Genomic DNA, 13,151 nt, shown 5'->3' with positions numbered 1-13,151 from the left:
AACAAAACAGACCAGAGAGGGGACTAGTCTAAAAAGTACCAGACATTCTCCTTGTCTTACACTGACACCCTGTGGTTCGGGATTCTGGTATTCACAAACACTACATACGCTCCGAGGGAGCGATACTCGTTGTTTACGTGTTGCGTCAAACCCGATAAATATACCAATTACAATCCAAATTGACCATCGTAAGAACGAATAAAGGTGAAGATGGATAGATATGGGAGGTGGAGGAAGAAACTGAATTGAAGGAGTTACACCGCAAAATAACAGATAATAAACCCGAGGTAGTAGCCTAGCATGCTAAGCAGTGAGTTTGTGGTAATTCGGCACCGTGGACAGCGACCACCACAGCGAGTATGCAACACTCGGACATTATGCGGAGACAAAACAACAAGCAACAAATTCATCCAAAACATCTCTCTTTATCCGACTTAATAGGCAGTAAAGAATAGAGAGCGAGTTCTTACCTCTCCAGAAGCTCTCCTCCTGTGTTCGGGTAACACTAGAGTATTCCCATTGCTTCCCGGGACTATAGTCGAACCTATACTCATTCTGGGTCCAACTAACATGTACCGTTTGTCTCCGGATCTGTACTGGATGCTGTGGCACAGTGTCCCGTCGTTATTCGCATCTTGTAAATACTTGGAGGAATAGTCTTGGGGTTTGGAGCACTGCATTACAATCAACACGGTGATACTGATGAGAAAAAGCGTTGAAACTGACCCCAAAGTAATGATCAAATAAAATGTAACGCTGTTCTCCTCCTCGTCTTTGACTGAACTTTTAACATCAGAAGCTGCAAAAGCCTCTTTGGGCTCCACAACCTTGATAATCACAGTAGCTGTTGCTGACAGTGAAACGTTCCCATTGTCTTTTACCAGTATGACCAGTTTATGCTCAGCCTCGTCTGTCTCTGTGAATGACCGAAGTGTCCTTATCTGTCCTGTATAGCGGTCCAAAGCAAAGAGACTGTGGTCAGTAACTTCCTTCAGTGAAAATAATAACCAGCCGTTATATCCTATATCAGCGTCATAGGCTCTCACTTTAGTCACCAAATGGCCTGCGTTCACATTGCGGGGAATCTCCTCCACACCTTCAGCGGAACCGTTAGTGCTGACTGGATACAAGATCACTGGAGCGTTGTCGTTCTGATCCAGAATAAACACGTTCACTGTGACGTTGCTGCTTAGAGACGGAGTTCCAGAGTCTTTGGCAATGACGCAGAACTGGAACGTTTTGAGGGTTTCAAAGTCAAAGCTCTTTAGTGCGTAAATGGTACCGTTGCCTTCGTTCATGTTTAGGAAGGATGTCACGCTTTGTCCAGTGCTCCCACGGTCCAGTGAATATAAAATTGCTGCGTTTTCACCATCATCAACATCAGACGCGCTAACTGAGAACATGGGCATACCGGGCTTATTGTTTTCAACGACATAAAATGCATATGGGTTTTCAGTGAATAGCGGACTATTATCGTTAACATCTACTACCTCCACTTGAATGACTTTAGTTGACGCCAGAGGAGGGATTCCTAAGTCTTTAGCCGTGATTGTAATATCATACCGAGGTACCGACTCTTTATCAAGGTAATCATTGGTGACTAACGAAAAGAAATTTCCATCAAGAGAAGGCTTCAGAACAAACGGTAAATCCTTCGGTAATGAACAGACTACTTGTCCGTTTACACCGGAGTCCAGGTCGTTCATCCCCATCAGAGCCACCACGGTTCCGGGAGTTGCGTCCTCTGGTATCCGGCTCGACAGAGAGGTGACGTCAATCTCAGGCCTGTTGTCGTTCACGTCTTCCACTCTGACGAGCACGTTGCAGTGTGTGGAGAGAGATACCGCTCCCTTGTCCGAGGCCAATATCTTCATCTCATACACCTGCTTCTCCTCGAAATCAAGGCCTCCCTTCACTTTTAGCTCCCCTGTTTTGCTGTCCAACTCAAATGGCTCAGCAGCCATACCTCTGAATTTACTTCGCAATGAATACTCCACCTCACCATTCATGCCTTCATCCGAATCAGAGGCATTAACTCGCAATAGAAATGTACCTTTAGGTACGTTTTCTTTTACTGTTACGGTATATTTCTGCTTATCACATACAGGAGTATTGTCGTTTACATCAGACACAGTAACTGTAACATTAACAGTTCCCGATTTCGGTGGCTTGCCTCCATCTAAGGCCGTTAACGTCAAATCATGTCGGGCTGTGTGTTCCCTGTCCAAAGGTCTTTGTAAAATCAAAAACGGAATTTTGCCATCCTCGCCAAAGTCCTCAATTTCTACTCGAAAATATTGATTCTGGCTTAATTTATAAGATTGCAAAGAATGTACGCCAGTGTCTGGGTCGTGAGCTCCTTCCAACTGGAGTCGGGCTCCAGTGGTAGCAGACTCTAGTATCTCTAAGTTATAGGTTTCATCTGGAAAGGTAGGGGAGTTATCATTTACATCCATTACCTCGACCGTGACTTGGTGCATTTCTAGCGGATTCTCTATCACCGCTTTCAAGTTGATGAAACACGGCGTGGATTTTACGCACAGTTCCTCTCGGTCTACTCTGTGGTTCACTAGCAAAGCGCCATCTCTCTGGTTTACCTGGAAGAGGTCCTGCTTTGTTCCAGACACGATACGAAGATTCCGGTCCGCTAATCTCGACGTGTCGAATCCCAGGTCGTTAGCTATATTCCCAACTGCCGTTCCGACTTTTAATTCCTCTTGAATGGAGTATCGTATCTGCGCGGAGATTCCTTTCAAATGAAGAAAAATAAGAGCAAAATTACAAAATGCCCATCCGCTTAGCCACCGTCTTCTCAGGTTTTGCATCGCCATTGTTTGGCAGAAAAACTATAGGCCGAACGCCTAACTGACAAGATCTTAAATAACACAAATGATTTCCGTTTCATAGGATCCCACTATAACTGTTTGTTATTTCCATGGTTTAGCCATTTAATAGCGCTATTTATTAACATCCGTCTCAAAGCTGCTGTGTCTTGGCAGCTACTGAATACCTCACCGCTTCAAGAACCGTGTTATCACGCGCCTCTATAACGCGCTCATGATGTAAAAGCGCCACCATGCGTCCGGGCACGGTGTGGTTCTGAATGTTCAATAACCTGTAGGCCAACATATTATGAAGTAAAAGGAGCTCTTCATGTATTCCAAAACAACCACAGGTGCTCTTAGAGGGGAATTGTAATTTAAAAGCAAAAGGAAAAAAATTATAACCATTTACATTTTACATTTAAGTCATTTAGCAGACGCTCTTATCCAGAGCGACTTAAAAATTGGTGCATTCACCTTATGATATCCAGTGGAACAACCACTTTACAATAGTGCATCTAAATCTTTTAGGGGGGGGGGGGGGGGGTTAGAAGGATTACTTTATCCTATCCTAGGTATTCCTTAAAGAGGTGGTTAGCTTACTAAGTGGCATAAAAAAAAAATCAAAGTCCAGGCACTCGTGTGTGTTTGAAAGTTAAAAAGTATTTATTGTATGGGCTAAAGCCATTGTTAAAATACTCTAACGAGTATCGGCTAACGCCTTCATCAGGGTGTCTGATATCATGATGCATGACGTGGATCGCATGCCCTGTCGTGGATCGCATGCCCTGGCTTGGAAGTACTTTAGAATTGAATCTTATCCGGTGTCCTGTGTGTATTTAAATATGCTCTCTCTAATTCTCTCTTTCTCTCTTTCTGTCTTTCTCTCGGAGGACCTGAGCCCTAGGACCATGCCTCAGGACTACCTGGTATGATGACTCCTTGCTGTCCCCAGTCCACCTGGCCGTGCTGCTGCTCCAGTTTCAACTGTTCTGCCTGCGGCTATGGAACCCTGACCTGTTCACCGGACGTGCTTGTTGCACCCTCGACAACTACTATGATTATTATTATTTGACCATGCTGGTCATTTATGAACATTTTAACATTTTAACATTTTGACCATGTTCTGTTATAATATCCACCCTGCACAGCCAGAAGAGGACTGGCCACCCCTCATAGCCTGGTTCCTCTCTAGGTTTCTTCCTAGGTTTTTGGCCTTTCTAGGGAGTTTTTCCTAGGGAGTTTTTCCTAGCCACCGTGCTTCTTTCACATGCTTTGCTTGCTGTTTGGGGTTTTAGGCTGGGTTTCTGTACAGCACTTTGAGAATATCAGCTGATGTACGAAGGGCTATATAAAAATAAATTTGATTTGATTTGATTTGAACAAGCTTTCCATTACAGATCAACTTAATTGTACCACTTCTTACAATATACATGATTTATTTTATACTTTGAGTTGAGGGTAGCCTCTTTATACCACGACTTTAAGAAGTCAATCACTGTTATTAAAATTCAAATAATAGCCAAAATAACATCTAAATGTCATATGACAAGAAATATAGTCAGTAGGTCACAATGTTACAATCGCTGTAATGTCTCATAACTTCCCTAGGTTTGTGTTGTGTTGTTCTAGACAGGGCTGTTAGCGCCACCTGTCATGTGCCGCTTTTGCAAGGGTAAACAGCGACACCCTGTGGCTGAGAGTGGTAGGTTCAGTAGAGCCAATTGACTGTGTCTTCCTGCCCGTCACATGTGTGATAGTATGGTAACTGGCTGCATGGCTGAACACTAAATGCTAAATACTGACAAGACCATAGGAGTCTGAACAACCCAAATTCACGGACAGAATGACCCAGACACACACACACACACACACACACACACACACACACACACACACACACACTGGTGTCTGCGTTTCTCTCCAACACTGCCATTTCGAAGAGTACTGCAATGACGTATGTATTCTGCTATTCTGAAACGGACAGTTAACGATTGTATCCTTCTTTTCAACAACACTGCTGAATTGAAATGTTAAATCACTGCACTGAAAGCTCCGCAGATGATATATGCGTTACCCGGATGCTGCATCGCGAGCTGAGGCTTGTCACAATATCAAATTACAGGCTGCTTCAAAGCGCACCACCAGCCCCTGCAGCTCGTTGCCCTGGCAACTGAGCTCCGAGAGGCAGATCGCTGTACTTGGTGCTGAAAGAAAGCAGGCCCGGGGGGGAGAAAGAAAAAAGGGAGAGGGATGAAGGGGCAATGCCTGTGGTAGACAATGAAATCTACGGGTATGTTTCCTCTTTCACGCTTCTCCTAATTTATCCTCATTTATGTTACAAGGTTTGTGTAAAATATTCCTCAATTGTCCACTCTCTTATATCCCCCCTCCTCTCCGCTTAGATTTTGCACATTAAGAGACATACTGCCGTCGCCTGGATACAGGGAGAATGAATCCCGCTATTGTTTGGCCCAGGGAAGATAAATATGTGCTTCTGTAACTCAATGCAAGGTTTCAGCACAGTATAGGCCTAGATGTTTGATGGCCTTGCTATTCATGTATGAATCTAAAACCACACACAACCTTCCCAATCTACCAGAGCCTTACCATAAACCCCCATAACGCACCGTTCTGGGCCCTGTGGTTCTATCCTGCACTACCCCACCTTCACTTCCCCCTCTGTCACTCGATCCCTGTCCTAAACATCAAGCCTTCCCCTGTGTGTGAAGGCTCATATGTGGCCAATCAGGAGGCAGATACAGAGGCAGTGGGGATGGAGGCACCGTGGGCCTGCTGTGTGTTGATGTCACAGAGCATAGAACACAAGGATATTGACTAGTGTTTGGTGTGCTTGAAGAGGCTTTAAATTACTATGTATGTGGACACCTACTCGTTCCAAAATCATGGGCATTAATATGGAGTTGGTCCCCCCCTTTGCTGCTATAACAGCCTCCACTCTTCTGGGAAGGCTTTCCACTAGAAGTGGGAACATTGCTGCGGGGACTTGCATTTGGACGACGGTTACTGATGTTGGGCGATTAGACCTGGCTCACAGTCGGCGTTCAAATTCATCCCAAAGGTGTTCGATGGGGTTGAGGTCAGAGTTCTGTGCAGGCCGGTCAAGTTATTCCACACCGATCTCGACAAACCATTTCTGTATGGACCTCACTTTGTGCACGGTGGCATTGTCATTCTGAAACAGGAAAGGGCCTTCCCCAAACTGTTCTCACAAAGTTGGAAGCACTGAATCGTCTAGAATATCATTGTATGCTGTGGCATTAAGATTTCCCTTCACAGCAACTAAGGGGCCTAGCCTGAACCATGGAAAACAGCCCAAGACTATTATTCCTCCTCCACCAAACTTTACAGTTGGCACTATGCATTCAGGCAGGTTGCGTTCTCCTGGCATACGCCAAACCCAGATTCGTCCATCAGACTGCCTGATGGTGAAGCGTGATTCATCACTCAAGAGAATGCGTTTCCACTGCTCCAGAGTCCAATGGCGGTGAGCTTTACACCACTCCAGCTGACGCTTGGCATTGCGCATGGTGATCTACAGCTTGTGTGAGGCTACTCGACCATGGAAACTCATTTCATGAAGCTCCCAACAAACAGTGTGAGCTTGTGTGGCCTACCACTTCGAGGCTGAGCCGTTGTTGCTCCTAGACTTTTCCACTTCAGAATAACAGCACTTACATTTGGCGAGGGCAGCTCTAGTAGGGCAGAAATTTGACAAATTTGTTGGAAAGGTGGCGTCCTGTGATGGTGCCACGTTGAAAGTGACTGAGCTCTTCAGTAAGGCACTGTCAATGTTTGTCTATGGAGATTGCTTAGCTGTGTGCTCGATTTTATACACCTGCCAGCAATGAGTGTGGTTGAAATAGCCAAATCCACTCATTTGAAATATACTTTTGTATATTTAGTGTATGAAGGATTACCGTCTAGTTTGGTTGAGTAAGAGGAGAATCACACAGGCTCATGTAGAGTGAGGAGAGATGCTCAAAGTGAGGTATTCTGCAATTAGCCTGTGATCTTTGCTGCTGGTTGTGTGTTCTTAGCGTGTTAGTGGTTTGCAGCAACACAGCAGCAGTGTAGCGGTATATAGGCAGCATAGGCAGGGTGGGAGTATGATAAAATAATTTATATGTTTAAGGTTTTGACTAAATGATTCCACCCTGAAAATGTATAACTGAGTGATTATCATACTAATTCTATAACTGTGTGTGCATAGGACAAGCTAATACTTTACTATTTAGCAATGTAAGTAAGACATTCAAGGAAAAGGGGAAGTGTTAACAGACAGCTTGTGACAGACAACTTGTGACCACTGTGAAACTAAAAACAGGAAAGAGGTCTCCCCACCCAGCGAGGGGAGAAACCGTTAGGCTTGCAGTAGATTATGTAACATGGGGCAGGATATGATAAGCAATGTATGTATTGGAGCAGCATTGACAATGTTAGAGAAGAGGAGGGGCATTTGTAAGGGGTATGACATATGGTATGACCAAATGTTAGGTATAAAAGGCTGTGTGCATAGGATGATTTTCAGAACGTTCTCTGAATACATTTCTGACCTATTGCAGACTGGGACTTTGTCTAATTCTTCATTAACCAGGGATTTACAACCCCTGGGAATTATTCAAAGCTTAAGTGATAGTTGAGTTCACAACATTGGGATAAAAATTATCGTGACAGAGTATCCATCTGGGTCAGGAGAAGGGAGACAGAACACTGTGGAATACAGCCCTAAGTGGCAACCTTCTCAAGCCATTCACACCGCACCAGTTAACACCAACTCAAGCCACTCATTCACACCGCACCAGTCAACACCAACTCAAGCCACTCATTCACACCGCACCAGTTAACACCAACTCAAGCCACTCATTCACACCGCACCAGTTAACACCAACTCAAGCCACTCATTCACACCGCACCAGTTAACACCAACTCAAGCCACTCATTCACACCGCACCAGTTAACACCAACTCAAGCCACTCATTCACACCGCACCAGTTAACACCAACTCAAGCCACTCATTCACACCGCACCAGTTAACACCAACTCAAGCCACTCATTCACACCGCACCAGTTAACACCAACTCAAGCCACTCATTCACACCGCACCAATTAACACCAACTCAAGCCACTCATTCACACCGCACCAGTTAACACCAACTCAAGCCACTCATTCACACCGCACCAGTTAACACCAACTCAAGCCACTCATTCACACCGCACCAGTTAACACCAACCCAAGCCACTCATTCACACCGCACCAGTTAACACCAACTCAAGCCACTCATTCACACCGCACCAGTTAACACCAACTCAAGCCACTCATTCACACCGCACAAGTTAACACCAACCCAAGCCACTCATTCACACCGCACCAGTTAACACCAACTCAAGCCACTCATTCACACCACACCAGTTAACACCAACTCAAGCCACTCATTCACACCGCACCAATTAACACCAACTCAAGCCACTCATTCACACCGCACCAGTTAACACCAACTCAAGCCACTCATTCACACCGCACCAGTTAACACCAACTCAAGCCACTCATTCACACCGCACCAGTTAACACCAACCCAAGCCACTCATTCACACCGCACCAGTTAACACCAACTCAAGCCACTCATTCACACCGCACCAGTTAACACCAACTCAAGCCACTCATTCACACCGCACCAGTTAACACCAACACAAGCCACTCATTCACACCGCACCAGTTAACACCAACTCAAGCCACTCATTCACACCGCACCAGTTAACACCAACTCAAGCCACTCATTCACACCGCACCAATTAACACCAACTCAAGCCACTCATTCACACCGCACCAGTTAACACCAACTCAAGCCACTCATTCACACCGCACCAGTTAACACCAACTCAAGCCACTCATTCACACCGCACCAGTTAACACCAACCCAAGCCACTCATTCACACCGCACCAGTTAACACCAACTCAAGCCACTCATTCACACCGCACCAGTTAACACCAACTCAAGCCACTCATTCACACCGCACCAGTTAACACCAACCCAAGCCACTCATTCACACCGCACCAGTTAACACCAACCCAAGCCACTCATTCACACCGCACCAGTTAACACCAACACAAGCCACTCATTCACACCGCACCAGTTAACACCAACTCAAGTTAACACCAACTCAAGCCACTCATTCACACCGCACCAGTTAACACCAACTCAAGCCACTCATTCACACCGCACCAGTTAACACCAACCCAAGCCACTCATTCACACTGCACCAGTTAACACCAACTCAAGCCACTCATTCACACCGCACCAGTTAACACCAACTCAAAAGCAGCTCCTTTCATAGCTTTTATTCACATTTCACAAGCCGAACATCCAGACACAGATAAATTATTTATCAGGACATTTAAAGGAATAGAAAAAAAGCTAAGTGTCTCACGCGCTGTCGAGTCTGTCCTATAGGTCACGCGTGACCTCATCTCTCAGTAGGAATGACCTCATCTCACAGGCATCCCTGTCCACCCAAACGCATACACACACCTAGACTCACCAACACCTAGAGACACACGTGCAACTAGACACCCAAATACACACAAATGCACTTAAACCAATAGTAGAAACCCCGTGCAAACAAAGGCAGCAGCAGGAGAATATAAACCAGGTCATGAGATGACTCTGTCACTCAAGACTCTCTATAACCCAGAAAACAGAGACGTTTCTGTCAATCACATAACCACACGCCCTTTGACCTTGGAGAGACATCCTGTTTGTTGACCCAGAGGAATGAGTTGTATTAACACCAATCAAGTGAAAACCCAAGACACAGTACCGTGACCCCATGTCGTTGTTCAAAAACACAGCGCAGGAACACGAGCCTAAGTGTAATTGGCTCTGCCAGAGTTCAGGCTAATACCATTCAGCTTTCTGTAAATATCCTCTGTGAATAAAACTTTCTCATGATATTTCCCTTTACATTATCTGTAAGCCCTTTGCACTCATCCTGTCTTAGCGTATGAACATGCACGTCACTATTGCAGCACAATGATGTAATTATAGCTTTATTATACAGGCCTTCCACATGACAGGATCACGATTTGATACCACTGATAACGTTACGTTTCTCCTGTAGAGCGTAAAGATACGGGTTACGGGCTCCCGTTGTTTCCTTTGCTTGTTTGTTTTTCTCACATGTAGAACAGCGATTACAACGCACAGACATGTTAACAGCTGGAGCACTCACAGTACAATTAGCCTTCCTCAAGGCGGGCCCCAGATGTGATGTTTTCATTAAGTCAGAAACAGAGACCATGGCCTCGGCAGCCAGGGGAGAGCAGATTGGCTAGCATGCTACCGTCGCTACGCTAACTGGGCATTAAGAGTCATTAGATTCAACAGAATCAGGTTGATACTCTTACTCACCAGCCTGTGAAAACACAAACACGGAAACAGACACACACACACGCGCGCACACACACACACACACACACACACACACACACACACACACACACACACACACACACACACACACACACACACACACACACACACACACACACACACACACACACACACACACACACACACACCTATATCAGTGGCATCTCTAAGACTAAAAAGGAGACAGCTCTGTCCTACCCTGTCTGAGAAAGGAAGGTTTAGTTAAAAATAGGCGCGACCATTCCGTTCCTCCCACAGGCATGTTTTTCTTCCTGACATGAATAACTGGGCGTTTCATCAGCAGTGGGTAAGTGCCCTACATAAAAGCTATGTCCTCCTCAGTCAGCACCTTAAACCAGCAGAGGGCCAGGGGCCTGTGAGGAGGAGACATGCACTCCGTTCTGAAGCATAGTGCTGATGATCTACCTGAACCATGGATGTCTCTATACCACACAGTCAAGGGGACGCAACGTCCTACTCTCAGCAGTCTGTTGTGTAGCTACCCTCTCTGTGTCGTTACTATTGGCCACGTAGGCCAGTAACACACACATAATCACACACACCTCTCTCTTTGTCCAACCGCATTACCGTAATAGTATTCGCTACACTATTTGTGTGGATGCACATTAACATTCGTCCTGCACAGCACCAACACAAGCAGCATCAGGACCACTCTGGCCATCTTGGAAAGGAGTCAAGGACAGGGTCGCATACTGTATGGTCTTGACCTGTCTCTCTCACTCTAAATCTACCCTGCCACTATGTGGTGAATAGCAGAATAAACATCAATGAACTAAATAGCAAGCTAGCTAACCACTCGTTTTGCTATTAGCAGAAATAGGCCCAGCCTTCTCAGAGCACAGCAAACATCACCATGCATGCATTGTTGACAGTAAGGGGATTCGATTATCTGGCCCGGGTTACCCGGGTGGGAGGAGTTTGTATCCAGTGAAAAGCGATTGCATTTGTTTTGGAACCAGGCTGCCTCGTGGGTGTGAGCCAGGTTCACCGTTCAAAGCCCAGGGCAGATGTCGGCTCACATCAAAAGAGACGTACCCTAGGCTAGGTTAAGCAAGTGGAATGAGGAGTAGGATTCTGTGTTTTCATATGGGAAAGTGATAAAACAATTTATATGTTTAAGGTTTTGACTAAATGATTCCACCCTGAAAATGTATAACTGAGTGATTATCATACTAATTCTATAACTGTGTGTGCATAGGAAAAGCTGAGACATTGAAGGAAAAGAAAGACTGTTAACAGACAGCTTGTGACAAACAACTTGTGACCACTGTGAAACTAAAAACAGGAAAGAGGTCTCCCCACCCAGGGAGGGGGAGAAACATTAGGCTTGCAGTAGATTATGTAACATGGGGCAGGATATGATAAGCAATGTATGTGTTGGAGAAGACTTGTAAACAGCATTGACCGTGTTAGAGAAGAGGAGGGGCATTTGTATGACGAAATGTGTAATATAAAAGGCTGTGTGCATTGTATGGATTTCAGAGCTCTCGTAAATAAACGTCCTGACCATTGTTAGCTGGGTCTCAGTCTGTTTCTTTCAGCCGGAACCTTACACCTTCTGGTATACACACTGAGTAGTTCAATTGAAGTTCGGTTTAAGAACATTGATAACTTAATTCACGTAACAGAAAGAGACGTGAGAATGCTGTTCATTGACCCCAGCTCAGCGTTCAACACCATAGTGCCCACAAAGCTCATCACTAAGCTAAGGACCCAGGGACTAAACATCTCCATCTGCAACTGGATCCTGGACTTCCTGGCGTGCCGCACCCAGGTGATAAGGGTAGGCAACATCACATCTGCCACGCTGATCCTCAACACTGGGGCCCTTCAAAGGTGTGTGCTTAGTCCCCTCCTGTACTCCCTGTTCACCCATGACTGCGTGGTCAAGCATGACTCCAATGCCATCATTAAGTTTACTGATGACACAACAGTTGTAGGCCTGATCACCAACAATGATGACACAGCCTATAGGGAGGAGGTCAGAGACCTGGCAGTGAGGTGCCAGGACAACAACCTTTCCCTCAACTTGAGCAAGACAAAGGAGCTGATCGTGGACTACAGGAAAAGGAGGGCTGAACAGGCCCCCATTAACATCGACGGGGCTGTAGTGGAGCGGGTCGAGAGTTTCAAGTTCGTTGGTGTCCACAGCACCAACAAACTATCATGGTCCAAACACACCAAGACAGTCATGAAGAGGGCACAATGACACCTTTTCCCCCTCAGGAGACTGAAAAGACTTGGCATGGGTCCCCAGATCCTCAAAAATGTATTCAGCTGCACCATCAAGAGCATCCTGACCGGTTGCATCACCGCCTGATATGGCAACTGCTCGGCATCCGACCGTAAGGCGCTACAGAGGGTTGTGCGTATGTCCCATTACATCACTGGGGCCAAGCTTCCTGCCACCCAGGACCTATATACTAGGCGGTGTCAGAGGAAGGCCCAAAAAGTGTCAAAGACTCCAGTCACCCAAGTCATGCCTTTGATTTTACACTGCTGCTACTCACTGTTTATTATTTATGCATAGTCCCTTTACCACTACCTACATATACAAATTACCTGGACTAACCTGTACCCCAGCACATTGACTCGGTACCCCTTTTATATGGCCTCTGTATTTTTATTTTATTGTGTTACTTTTACTTTTATTGTGTTACTCTTTAGTTTATTTAGTTAATATTTTCTTAACCAACAACGCAGTTCAAGTAATAGAGTTAAGGGCTTGTAAGTAAGCATTTCACAGTAATACCTGTTGTGTTCGGCACATGTGACAAATAACATTTGATTTGATGTATTTTTCTGGACAATTCATGCACGATTCTGCCTTGTTGACAACATGGCTGAGTGGTTTGCA

At 45.5% G+C, this 13,151-nt stretch overlaps 1 protein-coding gene across 1 annotated transcript; it reads right to left on the bottom strand.

Annotated features, from left to right (window-relative positions):
• Positions 1–137: 137 nt before the first annotated feature.
• Positions 138–3,283, bottom strand: LOC106604614 (protocadherin gamma-A5). Its single transcript, XM_014199433.2, has one exon. The coding sequence runs from the start codon at positions 2,829–2,831 to the stop codon at positions 435–437; it is 2,397 nt and encodes a 798-aa protein (XP_014054908.2). The 5' UTR covers positions 2,832–3,283; the 3' UTR covers positions 138–434.
• Positions 3,284–13,151: the final 9,868 nt, after the last annotated feature.

Source organism: Salmo salar, chromosome ssa05 (assembly GCF_905237065.1).
Source record: "Salmo salar chromosome ssa05, Ssal_v3.1, whole genome shotgun sequence".
Lineage (NCBI taxonomy): Eukaryota > Metazoa > Chordata > Actinopteri > Salmoniformes > Salmonidae > Salmo > Salmo salar.
This window is presented reverse-complemented; position numbering and strand designations above follow the sequence as displayed.